Here is a 19,172-nt window from a genome sequence, read left to right on the forward strand (position 1 = left end):
TGGCTTTGGGGGCCTCCAGCTGATTCTCAGGGAAAGTCTTCTGGTCCCATCTGAGCACTGGACAGGCTGTACGTGGGCCTGGCTGCCCAGGTAGACCTGGCTCCTCTCTGCAGAGTGGGCAAAGGTGCCCCTGCCATACCGGCAGCACTTTAAGCCAAAGGTGGCAGCAGGACTCATAAGGGGTCCCCGGCAGGAAGGAGCTCCCCACGGCCCCTCCTTGACCACTGGGCGGCAGCAGAGAGGCTGGCCTGGCATAGAGGCTGGCACTGTGATTGTTGTGGTTGTGAGTGTGAAGCTTGGATATCCACTGGCCTCACACAAACCGTGGATTCCTTGTGTGAGTGGAGCTTCCTGTGGCAGGTGGCAGCAGTCTTCCTGGGCGCTGGGATTGGCCAGGACTTCTCCCCGGATGTTGTTGTCTTCTTCTTCCCGAAACTGCCCCCTCCAGATTGTACTCCATATTGGTGCTCCTCTTTAAAAGCATCTGTGCCACCTCCCCACTCCCATCCACTTTTATGAGGGAAACCCATGGTTGGGCACATGGGAGTGCAGAGGTCACCCACCTTTCTTTCTGGAGATCCTGGCAGCAGTCAAGGCAGGAGGTGTGGGGACTGGGTAGGCAGTAGCCACTGTAACCTGAGCCAAAGGCCTCCTGTCCCCTCCCCCCTCCATCTCCCCTTCAGAAGGCAGCCTTGGAGAGCTGCTGTGGGCTTGCAAGGTGCAAGTGTTGTAGGGCAGGCAGCTGGAGGCTGGCTCTCCCTGCTCCCATTTCCATCATCTCTCTGTGTGTCTCTCTCTAGCACAAACGGAAGATGTTGGCACCAGCCTCTACTTTGTGAACGACTCCATCCAGCAGGTGACCTTCTCCAGCACTGTGGGGGTGGTGATCCCCTGTCCTGCCGCCGGGTCCCCTAGCGCCACACTTCGCTGGTACCTCGCCACTGGGGATGACATCTATGATGTCCCGCATATTCGCCACGTCCACGCCAATGGGACACTGCAGCTCTACCCCTTCTCGCCATCTGCCTTCAATAGCTTTATCCACGACAACGACTATTTCTGTACTGCAGAGAATTCTGCAGGCAAAATCAGGAGCCCAAATATCCGGGTCAAAGCAGGTATTGGCTGAGTGGCATGGGCCATGGGGGGGGGGGGGAGTCTGGGCCTCTCTGCTTTATGGGGGGCATTGGGGAGGAAGAAGGTGGTGGTTGGCATTCCTGGCTGGCTGGAGCCTCAGGCAGCCATGGCCGCAGTGGGTCCAGAGGGGAAGGCCTGATTCCTGGGTGGGGCAGAAGCGCAGTATTTGCCCATGGTCAAGGAGCAGGTGGGCGTTGGAGTGGCATAGAGGGCAGCAGTCCATGGTTAGGGGTCACAGTGGAGGGTCAAGGAGACCTCCTGGCATTATACAGGTGAGAGGCTCTTTGGCTAGTTGTCCTTCCTCAGAGCAGGAGACTCATGGAGTTTAATAATGCATACCTGAGAGAGAGTTCACAACCCAAATTAGAACCTCTGGGTGCTACTTCTAGGAGGATTTACTAATGGGGGTAAGGAGAGGGGGAGTCCTCTGGGTCAGATTTTGGTGGGTGTGTGCCAGGGGTGATTGTGCTGACCTTTTGGGGGAGGGAACACTCTTTGGCACACTGCAATTGTGGTGGAAATTCCTTGTTGAAATAAAAAGCCATAGAAACATGGAGTCGCTTTGGTTAAAGAAAAATAGGTTTTTAAAATAGAGGCGTGGAGTTTAGAAAAATTAGAGCAAAGGAGTAAAAAGAGCATCATGACCCGTAGGAAGCTGGCACCAACAAAATTAGACATAATATACACAATTTAAGATAAGGATACATTGTTGATGTTCAGAAGCAAGGTTAGGAGGAAAGCTACTAAATTCCTAAAGGAGGGGGTAAGGAATGATGATGCAGTTTTAATGTATGCATGTATTTCTGTTCTGATTGTACGAATTCTGTATGTTTAAATTGTAATTAGCCAATCAGGTGTATTGAAGAGCTTCTTTGTCTTCAATAATATAAAAAGAGTCATTTTGTCTTGTTGGGGATCTCAGCTTTTAGGAACTTGAATTCCACTGAGTTCAATGTTTTCCTTTGTCGACAATTGGAAATAAACTTATGGATTTTAAATTTACTAGGTCCTCTTGTCAATCATTGCTATGCCAGGCCTAGATCTTTACGTTTTCTGAAATTTCTGTTACACAATGCTGCCCAATGACAGACAGTATTGCCCTACTGACCACCTCCCACTTTCTCAGTTTTCAGGGAACCTTACACCGTCCGGGTGGAGGATCAAAGGTCGATGCGTGGAAATGTGGCTGTCTTCAAGTGCCTCATCCCTTCTTCAGTGCAAGAATATGTCAGCGTTGTGTCCTGGGAGAAAGACACAGTTTCTATTATTTCTGGTAAGAGCGGAGGCTTGCTGTCTCCTTTCTCCTGTTGCTGGTGGCCCTTGGTTACACGGGTGGGGACTCTCTCGCTGCCCCAAGTCCTGTTTTTGAGTGGGTGGGGGCCATGAAGGAGGCCAGTTCTGTCATGGCACTCTGCCCATCGTTGGCTGGTGGCATGTGAACTAAACACCAACCCCTCCAATCCCAGTTGAAGGTATTGCGCCCTTCCTGCCAAGCTCCTGTGTCCTTTGTGGGGCATGAGGAGGGCTTTCTGGGGGGCAAGAGAGGTGCGACAGATTTTGCCATGGCCAAGGGAGCTTTGTTCTGCTTGTGGCACTGGGCTGGGAGTGGCTTTGCATTTGTGTCCAGGGCTGGGCAATGGAGCAAAGGACTCCTCTTCCTCATGTCGCAGAGGAGGGGGGTGATCCCCTGCTTCATTAGTGCAGAATCAGCACTTGCCTTGGACTTGGAAGTGCGCTGAAGCCATCCAGTGGCCACAGACTCGGTGCTGAACCATGCTTGGATGTTGGGGCCCAAGTGGATGGTTGGATGACCCCTGCCTGCATCTGGGTCCAATCTGCCTCCAGGCCCTGATTCGGCAGAGACCGCCAGGGTCTGGGCTGCCAGGGAGGGGCTTTGCTAAGGCCCTCTACTTCCAATTGACCTTTTCATTGCGCACTTGGCATTATTAGAAGGAAAGGAAAACTGATTTTATAAATTGCTCATTGATTTGTGAGCAGCGTCTGCCTGGGGCTGTGTCTGCTTTGCTCTGTTGGGTGATGCTCCTGTGCAGCTTCTGTGTTTCGTTCTCAAAGGCTGGTGCCGGCTTTGTAAACAGCTGTGCATGCCTTGCAGTGTCAGTGATGATTTAGGAGGAACGCTGCAGCCTGGGTGGCCCCTTGCCCTGGGAGGGGGGCATGTTGAAAGACTAGCCCAGCCACAAGCTGGAAGGAGGTGGCCGGCCAGTCGGGGTGGAGGGAATGGCTTTGCCTCACCTGTTGTAAGAGGAAGAGTGGTCAGCTTGGCCCCGGAGCTCCCCCTGGTCCCATCCCTTGAGGGGCCTTTTCAGCAGCTAGAAGGCACCTTCTGCTTCTTGTGTCCATTTGCTCCTTTGGACCTGTCTATCTGTCCGCCTTTTGTCTCTGTGTTACCTTTTTCACCTGCCCAGTGGCAAGAGAGGGTCTCCCGGGGGCTGGTGTTGCTGGACACTCCAGAGTGTTATATCTGACCTGGCTTCTTCACTTTACCAGCTCCATGAGTGAGAGAGGAACCCTGCTGCCCCTTGGGCCTGAAGTTCTGGTTCTGGGGCCTAGGAGGAGGTGGGGGTCGTGCTGCAACCGCAGGTCCTGGGCCACGGTGCCATCGCAATGCCTTTCTGCTGGGACTGCCCACAAAGGTGGCTGGGCCGCTCTCTCAGTCCCTGCTGCAAGGGGCCTCAGTCCCAGCTGACTTGGCAGTGGATGTGCTGGATACTGGACTGGGCTGGGGGCAGCTGATCCAGGACTTTTCTTTCCTAGGCAGCTCAGGTTTGCCTGGTCATAACAAATTCTTTAACTGTTTCTTGGGGTGGTGTGTGGTCCCCTATTCCCATCTCTGGTTTCCTTGAGGGAGGCTGGTGAGTGGCACATGCATGTGGTCACCTGGCATTTCCTTTCCTTTCTGGCTACCAGAAGTGATGTTTTGGGGATATTTCATGGCCAGCCTTTTCAGTGGCATCATTGCACAACTGCTTCTCTCTGTTTTGCATCCATTGCAGCAGCCTTCTCTTTCTCTGTATGTATCTCCCTGCTCCCCCCCCCCTTTGTTAAATTGCTAGCTGCATTATTTGGTTAACTTGGCAACATTGAAATTTACCCTGGAATCAAAGATAAATTCTCTTATAGAAGGTTATCCTACACATAAATCACCATTAGTCTGCCTCCTTTTTGTTTAATGTCTGCCTAACTGTGCGGCTGTCTACAAATGTGTGTTTAGGAAAGTCAGGGGTTGCAGAGAAATTATAGGTTTTTCAAAAGCCCATTTGCCTTGCTGATGCTCACATCAAAATCAATCTAGCCTTCAGTTCTCAACCCCCTTCAAGCACGTGGTCCCATTCCCTGGGCTCTGGCATTTCATGGTGGGTCATGTTAATTCCAAATAAGCCAGTGAAGCTTCGCAGGTGGCAAGCCCTTTGCACTGTGGCCGGGTGGCAAGGCTGTGACTCTGGACACTATGACTGGCTGTGGAGCTTGATCCAGTGCAACTTTAAAAATCTTCCTCAGCAGAACTCAGCACAGCTGGCCTGCTCCAGGATTTCTCTGTTCCCAGTGGAGCAGGAAAGAGCTGATGGCAGGGAGATCCAACTGCAAAACTTCATTTTTAACAACAAAATCTGGCTGTGTGTGCCGAGGGGGAGGGAGGGGAGCCAAAGCACAGGCGGCTTAGCAAACTTGTGAGAAGGGAGTGGCAAGATCATATCAGATGCTGCCTGTTCAAGGGGGTGCGTAATTCTAGGAGTAGAAGACAGCCGTCCTGGAGGCCATCTTGTGAACCCTTCTGGCATCTCCCCAGATGCCCCTGGCCCCTTGAGGGGCATATTGCTAGCAGCATCCTGACCAGACATTGAACAATCCCCTAAATAGAAGCAGGAAACTGGCCACTGAATAGCAAGGAAGTGGAAGAAACATTGAGGGAGACCAAGAGACGGCAGCAAAGCCCAGGGAACCCCTTCCCTCAATGTGGACTTTAGGCCCCTGTTGATGCGGCCCAGAACTGCATTGGCATCACACTGTTAACCCATGTTTAGACTGTAGTCTGCTAAGGTTGCGAGATTACTAGTGAGGAATTTGTTGGACTGTACATGCTTGGCAGAGTTGACTTCCACAAATTTCTGGGTGGTTGAAGCCTCCCTCCCCTTGCTTTTATCTCTCTCTTTCTGAATATTTGGTAGTTTGTTTTAGGAGGGCATCATCCAATTCCTCAGCCTGATGAAGTGGGGGCTACTGCAAACCCTCGCAATGAGGCCACTCTTCCCTTTACTTTTTATCTGAAGGCTGTCTTCCATGCTCTAAGTCATAGATCTCCACACAGGTGTACACATTTTGAATGTATAATGCTCCTCCTCCTCCTTCCCTGTTTGGTCTGTTTCTTTGCAAATGCAGCCTGGCTGGGTTTGTCAAGGTACTCCTTTGCCTCAGAGGATGATGCGGATACTGCTGCTTTCAGTGGGGTAGAATACAATTTGTGTGTGTGTTGTAACTGCAGAACGACCGATCTGCACCTGGAAGGTGAGAAGAGCCAGTGAAGGGGGTTGAGTTTTGGGGATTCCTACTTGAGGGGGAGCTTTCCCCAGCTCTCTCAGCCGCAGCATTGAACCGTTCCCAGTTCTCTTCTTGATAAACCTCATGATAGTCTTGGAGTGCCTCCTTGCCGACCCTCCTGGGAGATGGAAAATGGAGCCAGTCAATTTGTCTCATCATTGTGTGTCATCTGAAGAGGTGATATTAACCCACCATCGTGTGGGGTTTGGGGGGAAGCCCCTTTTCTGTCTTAGCGTCATTCCCCAGCCCCCTTCCTTTCTCTGCCACATCTTAACATTAGTCCTTAATAATGTGGAAGCAAATGAAACTATATATCCTAAAAAATCATATTATATTCTCTCCAAATATAATGAGTGCCTGGAGACCCAGCATGAAGCTACCCAAAATTAAAGCTACTGAATATTTATGGGTGTTGCGCTCCCATTGATATTCCTGCCTGGGTCGGGCCTTGGCATTGTTGTGTTTTGGCTGTGAGCCCCTGCCAGGTAGTGCCAAGAGGCCTCCAGACGGCTCCCAGATGGGCAGAGGCAGTAACTGACCCATGGCATGGCTGCACCCCCTTTGTCCTCTCTCAATGAGAGTGCTGTCCTTGGGGACCAGGATCTGCCATGGCAGGAAATGAAAGGCCAGGCTTGTTTGTCTTTCTCCTGGGATGAAGCCCTGCCTCTGCCACCTGGCCTGCCGCTGCTTTCACACTCGCTGCTCGCTGGTGAAGGCTTCCTCCTCGAGGTTGAGTGGCATCCCTTTCTGTTGCAAGCAGCTTCTGGGGCTCAGGAGGGTAGGGCAGGGGGGCAGCAACAGAGGAGGCTGCGGAGGGTGGGGGTCCCCCAGACCCACCAGGTCCCTTCCAGGTGCGCCACCTCCAGGGCCTGCAATGTTCTGGACTTACACAAATGTTAGCATCTGCACCAGGCACTGCTCCCCATCCCTAGCCTCCCGGTGCCAGAGGAAGAATGGGAAGGGATCACAGGCACGGAGGAGGAAGGGGCAGCACATGGACGCACTCCCTGTCAGGACGCTTGGCCATAACGGCTGCACCCTCAGCATCAGGTGGTCAGCCTGGGGTGGGCTGGGGCAGTGGGAGTGGCGGGGAGGGGGCAGCTGCCTTGGTTGGAGGGACCCCAGACCCACCAGCTGGCGAGGCAGCTGCCTTCCAGCCCCACACATGCGGCTCAGCCATGTGACTCCAGGCATTTGTGGCATTTGTGGGTGAGTGGGTGTTTGTGCACTGCAGACCCCATGAGTATGAACCAAGGGAGCAGCCTCCACTGCCTCCGCCAGCCTTCCTGCCATGAGTGCTGCCTCTCCCCCAACATTATTGTGCCTTTTTGGGAAAAGTGTGCATCCCCTTTGCCCTGAAAGTGCCCACCCCCTCCTTTGCCTTCTCTTACCCTTTGTTTAGCTTCCCCATGACTCTGCCCCTCCGGCTAGCAAAGGGTCACCATCATGACCTCTCTGTTAAATATTTTTACACCAGTGTCTCTGTGTGTGTGTGTGCTGCGGAAGCAGAAAGATCCTTGTGTGTGAACTCCCAAGAGCCAGCTGTGTGGACGGGGCTTAGGCCGAGCAGGAGCTGGGGGGTACCTGAGCAATGGGAATTCACTGGGGGTTGCAGGTGTGCCAGGCCAGACCCCTCCCCATAGCATCCCCTCTGCTCCCCTGCCCCCTGCGGTGCTCACCCTCCTGCCAGCTTTTCTTCCTGCCCCACAATGCATGTCTTGACATGTGGGCAGAAAAGGGACCTCTTGGGGGGCAGATACACCATGTAATGTGAGTGATGGGCCGTCGTTTGAATAGGCCTGGTGGCTACTGGGGGTCTCCCACTGCATCTCTGAGGAAGGGGGTGGGAGAGGAGACGTTCCTCCACTGGGAGAAGCACCTGCCTCCGGTCTGCCCCCAGATTCGTTGCCCCCCAAGCGTCTGCCATCGCCCCCCATTGCACTGAAGCTGGCAGGAGGGCAGTGGGGCAGCGTTTGTGGGAGAAGGCGCCGAAGGTGTTGTCTGCCGTGTTGTTCTCACCAAGTGGGGTGAGATCTGTCTGAAATCATTCCATCTTTCCCCTGAGTCTTGGTGTGAATTTTATCTAATCACCATGGCAACAGATAAAAAAAGGTGTGAGCACCACATCTCTCTTTTGCTGTGATAATTCAGATTTAGATATTCAGATCAGATTGGAGACCGGGATTTCAAATGGAGCAAGGAGAGCAGTAATGCTGACAGTTGCACTGGCTCCATGGCAGGCTGCAATCTGCCCTTTTGGACGAGGAAGCAGGGCCGGGGGGAGCATGCTTTTTGGAAGTGCAATTAATTCATCAGCCCCACCCTGCATCTTGGCTTGCCTTGGAATGAGCCACTGGTGCTTAGCCTAGACAGGGGTCGGCATTGGTGGGAGACTGTTGTGGCCCTTCTGCTCAGTGCCCACGTTCAGGGAGCACCTAGCTCCTTTTGGGGCTGATGACTTGAGGAGACCCCCAGAAAGAGCCATTCCACCACGGACATCCAAACAGGCACACCGGGGGATGAAGGTGGTGCCCCATAGCAGCTACTATTTCATCTGGGTGTCCTTTCCTGCAATCTGCTTTGTTCAAGTCTCTGTATTTGAAGGTGGATGGCCAAGACTGATCAGGATTTTTGTTGGTCTACTGCACTCCCTGCCATTCAACAATCTTTTTCTTTAGCTAGCTATGGTGGTGTTGGAGTATTCTTGACTTGTTGGTTTGGGAAATTTCAACATCCATCCTGAAGCTGTCCCATCAGCAGGGGCTCAGGACTTCATGTCTGCCTTGATAACCATGGCTCTGTTTCAAGTGTTGTTTGAAGACACTCTAGATCTTGTTTTCTTTGCTGGATAGTACAATGGTGAGTTGAAGAGCCTTCTATAGTTCTACTGCCATTAGACAGATCACTGTATGGTCAGATTTAAACTTACTAGACTCAAAACCTTTACAAAAGTGGGGAACATATCAACATTGTACACCCCAGGAGAATGGCTCTTTACTGATTCCTGTTCCCACTTTTTGTAGCAATGTTTTTAACTTTCATATTGTAATTGTTATTATCTTGTACTGTAATGTTTTAATCTTTGTAAGCCGCCTTGATCATTTTTTGGAAAGGCAGGGTATAAATAAAAATTATTATTATTATTATTATTATTATTATTATTATTATTATTACTGCAACATTCAGCCAGCCAGCCAGAGACTGGACCAGGAATGACATGGCAGAGAGCAGGTGGGTCAAGCAGGTCAGGAGCACACCTGGCCGGCCCTCCGTCTGGCAGGCTTCACCGCACTCTTTGCTGGTGCAGATCCGGTCATGGCTCCCTTGCAAGGCTGGGCTGGTCAGTCCTGCGGAGGGATTCAAGGCTGCTGAGGGGAGACCCTGAAGGGGAGCGAGTGGGCTTTCTGCAACTTCCCTCTGTGCAGGAGCCACCAAGGGACTCCATGTGTGTATCTGGGGGGGGGGGGCATTGTGGCCTATGTGGCCTAGTGGGGCAATCCACCTCCAGAGCCAGTGTGGAAAACTCTTTCCTTCTTAATCTTTCTGGGGACAGAGAGAGGTGGCCTGGCAGGAGGGGGTGGCACAATCAGCCAGGAACAGGTGGCTGCAGATTACTGGAGCTGCAGAGAGCTGCTGAAGGATCTGCACAGCCCTCAGATCTCTTGTCGGCCACTGTTTGCCCATCTGGCCACGGAGACGCCCCCATCTCAGGCCCTCTTAGGGAGAAGTCCCTAGACCCGCCAGCCAGTGGCCACCCACGTTAGGACTGGAACCTGGGCCAGTGCCAGGGTCATTGCATGCCAGAGGTAGGGGTCCATCTGCCCCTTCCTGCCCTGTGCCTGCAAAGACCACCCAGAAGGGCAGGGTCGGTTTTGCCACTGAGGTGGGCAGGAGAAATGATACCCCCTCCAGGACAGTGCTGGGAATGGAGGAGCCTTGGGCTCAGCCCCTCTCTGGGTGCTTTGGCTGCATCCAGGGAGCTTATTGCAGGCACTTTATTCTGGACACAGGCAGGGAACGCGCATGGCCAAGTGAAAATGGAGTTCATCGCACGCTAAACTGTTGGCAAGGCATCCCCATGCCATCACCGACCCTAACCCATCCCTGAGCCAAGCTGAGGCCCATGAATATTGCTCAGCCAGACAGATCCCGGCTGAGCAAGAAAGCTTTCTGGCTGAACAATATTCACACACCTGAGCCCAGTTTGTGGATGGGTTAGGGTTGACGATGGCATGGGGATGCCTTGCCAACAGTTTAGCGTGCGATGAACTCCATTTTCACTTGGCCATGCGCGTTCCCTGCCCAGAACAAAGTACATGTGATAAACTCCCAGGCAGGAGACAAGGAGGCCTCAGTCAGTGGAGGGCCTTCCTGTGCCCTTTATGTCAATGGTGGTGGTGGGGAACCAAGCGGGGAGGGCAGTGTGATGAAGGGGCAGCGCAGGTGGTGGGTCTCAGGCTGTAGATGCTGTTTGGATGGAAGGCTCTGGCTCCCCCTCCATGGCTACTTGATGCAAAAACAATGGTGGGCAGGTGTGACGTGGGTATCAGCAGCAGCAAAAGCCAAGAGATGCCAGTCAGCCAGCTTCTGTCCTAGAACAGACATGGCTTTCTTCCTCAGCCCTGCTTTCAAAGTCTCTTTCATTTTGCTCGAGAGGCAGATGTGAAGGGCTCCAAGCCTTTCTGTCCCACAAGAGAGAGGGCCAGTTGTTTGCATCTCCTTCTCTGCCCATTTTGGGACAATGGTAGCCTTTTCTCCCTGACCCACAAAATGCACAGCCTCTTCCTCCAGGGAGGAGGGACGCTCTTCCAGGCAGGAAGCCTGTCTTTCCATTCTCCAGTCCTGGAGCGACTGCATAAGGAGACCAAGGGGTTGCTTCTCACTGGAGAGCTGAGGGGACTCCTCCGACGGGGACCCAAAATGTCAACCTATTTAAGGTGTAACACTTCCTGGGTGCAAACAGCTTATAGTCTGTGCTTACCTCATCCTAGACCAAAAGGTCTGTCTGAATCCCAGAATCTCAAGAATGGGAAAGGACCCCAAGGGCCAAGCCTCCTGCCATACAGCAATACACCATTGCAGCACTCCAGAAAGATGCACTTCCAACCACTGCTTAAAGAACTCCAAAAATGGAGAACCCACCAGCCAACAAAGCAGTCCTTCCACTGTTGAACAGCTCTTACAGTCATGTTCTCCTTAATGTTTAGCTGGGACCTCTTTTCTTGTAATCCATTGATTCATGGTGTAGTCTGTGGAACAGCAGAAAACAAAGTGGCTCCATCTTTTATACGACATCTCTTTAGGTATTTAAAGATAGTTATCATGCCAACTCTCAGCCTCTTCCCCCAAGAAAAACATACACAGCTCTGTAAGCCATTCCTCACAAGGCTCGATGGTTTCCAGACCTTTGATTATTTTGTTGATATTCTTCTTGAACTGTGGAGCCCATAACTGGACACAGCCTTTCACACAAGGTCTAACTAAAGCAGAACAGAGTCAGGGACGTAGCCAAGGGGGGGGGGGTTCTTGGGGTCCGGACCTCCCCCCTTCCATTAGAAAAATGAATGGTGCGTGCTGCTGCGCCGCCACACCCAAGCCCCATTATAATGGTGGCACTTAGTCTGGACCCCCCCTTCCTAAAATCCTGGCTATGTCCCTGACAGAGTGAGATACTACTTCCCTTGATCTGGACACTCTGCTTCTCTTGATGCACCCAAGAACTGTATTGGCATTTTTCTCTGCTGCGTCACACTGGTGACCCATGTTTAGCCTTTGTTCTATAAAGATTACTAGATCTTTTTCACATGTGTGGCTTTCTAACCAGGTGTCACCCATCATATATTTGTGCATTTCACTTTCCCTGCCTAGGCATAGTACCGTACGTTTCTCTCTGTTGGAATTAATTTTATTTATTTTGGTCCAGCTTTACAATCTGTCAAGATCATTTTGAATCCTGTTCTCATCTTCTGGGGTATTAGGAAGGGTATTGGCTACCCCTCCGAATTTGGTGTCATCTGAAAATTTGATAAGCATGCCTTCTGTTCCATAATCTATTTCAGGGGTAGGCAACCTTTTTGAGCCGGGGGCCGGGTTGCTGTCCCTCAGACAACTGGGGGGGCGTGAATGGTAAGGGGCATGGATAGGAACGAGAATTAGAAAAAGGAAAGGAATGGAAAAGGGCAAAGGGGAAAGGTCTAGAAACAAGACAGGAGAAACAAAAAAGAACAGGAAAGGAATGGAAATGGAAAGGGATAAGGGAAAAAGGAAAGAAAAGGGAAATGGAAATAAAGGACAAGGAAAGGAGAAGGCGGGGAAGGAGAAGGGAATGGGGTGGGGGGGGAGGGGGGGAAGTATTGAACCCATCTTGAGAAACAGACACAATGCATACCCCACACCCACAAAAAAGTGCACACAGACCTCCTGAGGAAACCAGTGGACACAAGGAAAGTGGCAAAGACTTCCGGAGCCTGGGCAGAGGAGCACCCAGAGAAGAAGCGCATGGCAACCAAGCCCATAGTGGCCTCAGACGATGCCACCCTCCCAAGGGCCAGACAAAAGCGTTGTGCAATACACACACCACTCACATACTTGGTGTTGCTCCAATTCCTCCTTGCTGGCTGCCTTGGTTGTTTCCCTCACAGAGACTCAAAACGCAGTGGGTGCACGGGCCAAGGACTGAGCCGCAAGAGTCCTGCCTCCACCCGGGAGTCCTGCAGCGGCTACACATCATCGCTGCCATTTTACCTTGTACTGAGGGCAAGCAGAGAGACGACCCCCCCCCAAACAGGATAGGCTGGCAGGTGGTCATCCAGGTGCCAAGGGATTTTGTGTTTATGGAGATGCCAGGCCTCAGTCCAAATCCTCTCTTTGGCACCAGAGTTTCACACAGGATCCCCCCCCCACGATGCTGACGCTCACAGCCCTGGTACCCTTAGTTTGGGGGCAGCAGCCCTTTTCTCTTGGTGGGAGGATGCTGTTTTGTAGGTTTTCGCGCTTCCCAGGGCCAGCGCAGAGAAGGGGAGGCAGAGGCACACCGCCCACCCTCAGAAGAGATGGGGCATTTCGACGCATCAGAGGCGGGGACTGGGGGAAAGGAGGGAAGGGGTGGTGGACCCCTCAAGAGAGTCTGCTGGAAGACCCCTCCCCACACGCCCACAGGGGCCCCAGGGGCCCTGATTCCTTCTGACCGACCCAGGGTAGCCTCAGGGCCCCAGCCAACGACAGCCCCCTACCTCCAACTTCCACAGCCCTGTGCTTAGGCATCCTTGCGTTCCCACCTGACGCGCCTTCTTTCTGCCCATCCCGGTGTGAAGGTTTCTTGTACGGACTGGGGGAGCAGCTGGGAAAAAGGTAAAAGGAAGAAAAAACTACTTCTGCGCAAAACCCAGGCACCACTTATTTACAACATCTTTATCCACTCCATTATTAATCGTATGGCTGAAACATTTATTTCTCGGCCTTCCTGCTGAGGCACGAAACAAGCACATTACAGACCAACTGAAGCGCTTCTGGCTCCAGAATGCCACCCAAGGCTGCAGCCAAGGGACCCGCCCGACGATGAAAGGCAACAGAGGCTGGCCGCCCCTGGAGCCTCCTCTGCCGCCAGTCTTCATTCCAGCCACTGCCCTTGCCTTGGGGTGGCACCCAGAGGGCAAGAGGTCCAAGAGGGTGCAGCCCCCCAGGAAAGCAGTTCTAGATGAGCCAGAAAACCCATTTCCTGACGGCAGCCCTGTTCCCCTCCTGGCAGATGGTATTGAGGCCCTCATGTGAGAGCCGTCCCTTTTGATCAGACCTAGAAAGTGGCCGCATCTGGGTTCGTAAGGGGACCCTGGAAGACCTCTGTCAGCATCCCAGACACTTGCTCAAAGCTGGAGGGAAAGAGAGTGCTTCTGGCCGTAGGAATGCCGAAAGACCTCTCCAGCTGTGACTGTCCCACTGCCTTCAAGAGGCAGGTCCACAGGCTTTTCTGAACCCAGGAGAAAGCAACACTGCCCACGGGAACACTTCTGGCCTCCATTCCTCGCAGGGAGCAGGCATTCTGGAACAGCGTCTTTGGGGCCACATGACGGGACTGCATGGCGGGGTTCAGGACCCCTACCACCCTTTCAAGTCCTGTCAGCTAATTGATTTTTGATGATCAATACAGTCCAATCATTGCAGCCATTAATTTAAATTTCAAGGAGGCACATAGTCACCAAGTGTCTGTTTCATTGCGAGACACATGGAGTGAGCATGGAGGCCACCCTGGGCATCTAGAAGAGGAAGAGGCTTCGCCTTCAGGGACATGGGGTGATAGTAAAATAATAAATAATAATAATAATAATAAAATAATACTCATTAATAATTTCCCCATTATCAGAGTGCTCACCTTGGGTGATGCGAGTGGGGATTCTTCTCAGGGAGTGAGACTGTCTGGACAGGAGTGGCAGCCCCACCACCGCCACCATTGCCCACCCCCCCCCCCCCCCCCCCCCCCCTCCCCCCCCCCCCCCCCCCCCCTGAGAGACAATGGCCATGGGCTCTTCAGTAAAATGTGCTCATAGGGGGGGGGGGCGTCAGGGCTCACAACGGAAAGGCCCGTTAGGGACTGAGTCCACAAAACGTGAAAAGAAAGTAGAGTTTCCCCCCCAAAACAGGCACATGATTGGCATAAAATTGCCCAAGCCCCTCTGTGGGCATCCCTCCAGCTTCCAAGCCATTCTCTGGGCCCCTTTAGTTTAGAAGGTGGGGTGGGGGGAGGCCATCCCTTATTTATTTTTTTCCGCGCAATGGCCTCCTCTCCTCTCCGTGCCCCATTTTTCAGTAACTTCCTTCTCCTGGGAGAGAAGGGGAAGGAGGATGCTGGCGCACCTGCAGCGCAGGACGTGTTGTCGGAAGAAGGTTCCTGGTGCCTGGGGCTGAGTCTCCTGGGAGAGGATGGGGAGGGATGCTTCATCATTCTGGCTCAGCCCCCTCAATAGGGCAGTAACAGCTGTGCCTTACATTCATCCCTGGACAAGCTGAAGCTGGTACAAGTCCTGGTTCTAAACCTCGGGGATTAGCAGGCTTGTAGCTACACTGCACATGCCTCACCTCCCTCTTGTCTGGTGCAAGGTCAAGGGGCTCCTCTGGGAGACCCCAGTCCGCTCCTCCACCCGTCCGGCCTTTGCAAACTCAGGGGACCCACCCACTCCCCAAAGAGGAACAGGTCAGGAGCCCCCTTCTTTCTGGTGTCCAGGAGGCCAGGCCAGTCAGGCAGTCAATTCACTGGGGAGGCCAAAGTGTTCATTGGGGGGACCACAACTATCAGTACTCCATAGCATACTTGCCCCGCCCCGGTTATTAGAGGGGAGCCGCCCAGCAGGCGAACTAGAAACAATAAGAACCTTTAACCCCAACTCAGGGGGACGCAGCCGTTGTGGTTGTTGACCACCTTAAGCTCTGTGGTGACCTATCAGAGGGTTGATCTGGGGCTGAGGTCTGTGACCTGCCCAGTTCCACCCAGTGGGTTTCCATGGCTGAGCAGAGGACGGAACCCTCAGAGGCCCTTGTCCAAAGCCCCAGGACTCCTCCTTTGGGGAAGCCCTGATCTCCTTCTTGGCACCCAACCAAGAGGGCGGGAAGAGGGCCTTCTTAGTTCATCCTTCCCAGGTCTGCCTCCCTAACTCCTCCCCAGAGCCATTTGCACTGAGGGAAGGTATCTAAAACTGGCCTGGGTCTCTCACTGGCGGTCCAGCGTGCATAGTAGGTTACCACTTTGGCTTTTTTAAGACCGGCTATGAGTACCCAGTTCCACCATGATAAAACCACTGGGTGCCTTGGGTGATAAGTCACACTCTCTCTGCCTCAGAGGAAGGACCAATGGCAAAAACTCCTCTGAAGAAAACCTGCAAGAAAACCCCCGAGATCGGTTCACTCTAAGGTGCAAAGTTGGAAACAACTGGCAGGCTCACAGAAACAACAAAGTGTGTGAGCTGCTGTGCTGTGCCTTCACGGAACAGAAGAGCAAGATCTAAATATTTTCATAAATACATCATGCTGCCACATTAAATTATAATCCACTTACTGCTGGGAAAGATGGACGAGGCACATGGGAGGGTGCTTCTTAATGGAAGCAAGGGAGATTGGTCGGCTCAAAGCTGGGCCCTTCCTCTTCCTTCCTCCTTTTCTCTTTGAGGGGGACTCTGACTTGGGGGGGATCTCCAGTAATCAAGGGAGGCAGCAGCAAAACACAACACACAGCTGGCTCACCAACAATAAAAGATTTAAGACCATAACATGAAGAAATGGTTTGTTTTTTGTTTTTAAAAATAATATCAGGATATTCTTGCCTTAAGAATATTCCCCCCTCAAAATGAAAACTGAATTTTACATATGGCTTTCTGGCAGCCACCTAACTACTGCTCTGTCTGGCTAAACAAATTGCCTTTCTGGGGGGGGGATGGACCTCCTGGTGGACCCTTTCAACGGATGCTGGCTGAGAGGCTGTGATGGACGAGGGTGGTTCATGGGGGACCCTTTGTGCACGGTCCATTGTTTGTCCGTCCATCTGTCCCTCTGTGGCCTGAAAGGCTTGGGTCAATTGCCACGGAAGAGGAGGACGGCCAGCCTCTGCACACTCTGTCTGCCCAGAACATCCCCAGGTATCATCATTGATCTGATGGATCTTTGCCAGCCATCAAAATAGGTGTCCGATCCTCCACCGGCATGGGGCATGAGTGCCAAGCCTGGGGCAAGTCCACCCAGCAGGGCTCTCCCGGTCCGCACCAGCCTTGTAGGAGGTCTGTATACAGTCCTTACGTTGACCTACCATTGGTTTCTGGGCGTAGACCAGTCTTCAGAATTGGAACAGAACAGACGTGCATGCAGTGCCTTATCAATGAAGCTACATTCCTGTACCATCCTCCATCGCACTGGGCCGCAGAGTTTGGACCCACCAATTTCTGGACAGTTTCCAAAGGCGGAGCCCCAGGGAAGGTGCATTGCAGTATTAAACAGTGGCGCTAGTCACATAGCAGATCTACTTTCAAGAACGGCAAACTTGGTGAATTAGTTTTGAGTGTGCAAAAGCACGTTGGGGACGCCAGGGTGTGAGTGTTTTGATAGCTTGGCGATGACTCGGATATAGGCACATTCAATGCCCATATAAACCCCTCATACATCGTCACCGGAAGCCTTCCCTTTGTCCCTTTGATTATACGTCACCTCCTGATTTTTCCAATACGAGGCAAGATGTAACATTTAATAAATAAATGATGTATGGGGCACTCCAAGGTTGGGATGCCCAGTGCAGCACACTTTCAGCTGCCCGTCCGACCTCCCCCTTGTTCTCCGTCCTAGAGCTCATTCTTGGTTCAAGCGAAACGGGCATGTCATAGGGAAAAACCTCTGTAATCAACAAGAAAACCACACGTCAGCGCTACTATTCTCCATCTGGTTGCTCAGGTTTATCGGATGTGGGTTTAATTTGCATCTCCCTTTCCCGAATGTATTTGCGTTACAAAAGCAGTACTAAGCAAAACAGGGATGGGTGTTTGCATCTTCCACTCCTTCCTCTTTTTCTGTTAATGTCATCGCCAATCTTGCATCCAAAGACCAGACAGGGGTCTTCTGCGGCCTTCCTTCCCTTGTCACTCAAACGAGGATACAAACATTAACGTGCTGGAATTTGTAATGTTGTTGGGGAGGATGGCCAGGTCCCTATGCATTGATTTTGTCATACTTTCCTCACCAGAACTAGGAAATCCCGGATTCCACAAGAGTGATCCATGAGTCTATGGCATCTTTTTGCCATGTGACTAATTGACAGATGACAGAGGCACCAGTAGTGGGCCATTTGGAATTACTGTTCCGATTCTTTCATGGGAACCGATGGAATATTAGTAGCAATGAATTAAGAACTAAGTTGTCTCCTCAAAAAGCAGCCATCCCTCTCCATCCCCCTCTTTTTCTCAACTCCCCCACGTTTTGATGTGTGAACTGTGCTGGATGTGTGGGGTGCTAAGGACTCCAGTTATGAGATTATCGCCCCTAACGTTTGGCTTTTCCAAGTCATGATTTTGGCGATTGTAGAGGATTTTCTGCCTCCTCCAGCTTATCAACCGATGGCTGCAAATGATGCCAATACCAAACAGGCAAAAATTACCGTTCTTGCAGCATGGTATCCCTTTCCCCTTTCTCAAAGATTCTTCTAGGACACGCTCTGCAGAAGTCGACTCTTGAAGCGCCATTGTGCCCCCTCTAATTCCAGGCCCATCTACATATCACCTCGGGCCCACTTACCCTGCAGTAGTCATCCTCATTGTCACCTTAGGAACCTCCTGGGTCAAGCAAGGAAAGAGAGGAGGAGGGCAAAGATAGCCCAGCAAGGGCAACCCAGCCAGGGATTCTTTTCTACTCGAGGCTCAGCAAGCGACCTCCCTTCACAGGTACCAGCTGGGGCCCCCAGTGCACCCCACACCCCCAACCAGATCAGTAGTGAGTGGTCTAGAGCATGGACTTTTTCCCTTTCTTTTCTTGGTCGGGAGAATTAGAAAGAGCAGGCATAAGAGAGAAAGCCAGCTCATTTGCAAACTATTACAAATAGGCAAAGCGGTGCCTTCAGAAACCAGCCTGGCCAGGTGATCCCTAAGTTTGGGGTGAGGGATCTGGGTGGACATGGCTTGGCAACAGAGGCCACACTCTCCCCTCAAATCTTGTCATCAATGGGATTTGGGCAGCTCGTAACTCCATGGAGGTCTTATGTGGCTCAACAAGTGCTGGAGGCAAGGTCAGGTGTGCCAGCAAGGCGGGAGAGAAGGCAGTTCCAGAGTCTTGTCAAGGTGAGCCAGAGGGCAAACAGCCCTTGAATGTCTATGGTGAGGCTACTCCAGTTGCGTATCAATGCCCTCCTTAGCAAAAGGGTCGACATCTGTCAGATGGCAGCGGATACATTTTAAACGCCAGCCTCCTGTGCGTGCCGAGCCAAATGTCACCATAGATTCAACCAAAATAATAATAAGTATAAAGAAGTAATTGTGGTCACTCCAGCCTCTGGCTTCCAGAGTCATTCATCAGGAAAGGGCCTTTTCCAAGGGATGATGCCAGTGAATCAAAACCCTTCTGCTGACCAACAGCAGCTAGGTCACAGCCCAGGAGAGAGAAGGGCTCATGGGGCATTTTAAGTCTCCTCTTGCTATAGGGGACATTATACGAGTCACACACACAAACACACCCTGAAGGGCCTTGAGGGTGATCCAGTCCAGCGGCCTCGAAGGGCCAAGGCTGGTCCATGCATGGCCCTATCCCGTTCTCCTTCTGCCCTGGACCGTCAGGGCCCTGCGGGCCAAGATGTGGTGGAGCTGCGCATGTGGCAGAGGCAAGGACGGGGCGAGAAGGAGATGTGGGAGATGAGTTCCCAGGTATCCCTGAGCGGATTTGTGTTACTACAGGAATGATTTCCCCTGGCACTGCTGCATGCACACCCGGCTCCCCACATTTCAAAGGAACCCTGTTTTGGC

General features: G+C 52.2%; 1 protein-coding gene across 4 annotated transcripts in view; it reads left to right on the plus strand.

Moving 5' to 3' along the window:
* Positions 1 to 770: 770 nt before the first annotated feature.
* DSCAML1 (DS cell adhesion molecule like 1) overlaps positions 771 to 19,172 on the plus strand; it is a 106,802-nt gene continuing 88,400 nt past the window's right edge. For 3 of the 4 annotated variants that reach the window (XM_042471270.1, XM_042471271.1, XM_042471272.1), the window contains exons 1-2: positions 1,036 to 1,118; positions 2,264 to 2,410. In XM_042471270.1, the coding sequence (XP_042327204.1) occupies positions 2,308 to 2,410 (103 nt within the window). In that variant the 5' untranslated portion in view covers positions 1,036 to 1,118; positions 2,264 to 2,307. Of the gene's footprint in view, positions 1,119 to 2,263; positions 2,411 to 19,172 lie in introns of all 4 variants that reach the window. The other variant, XM_042471268.1, reaches the window with a different exon arrangement.

This window comes from Sceloporus undulatus, chromosome 6 (assembly GCF_019175285.1).
Source record: "Sceloporus undulatus isolate JIND9_A2432 ecotype Alabama chromosome 6, SceUnd_v1.1, whole genome shotgun sequence".
Lineage (NCBI taxonomy): Eukaryota > Metazoa > Chordata > Lepidosauria > Squamata > Phrynosomatidae > Sceloporus > Sceloporus undulatus.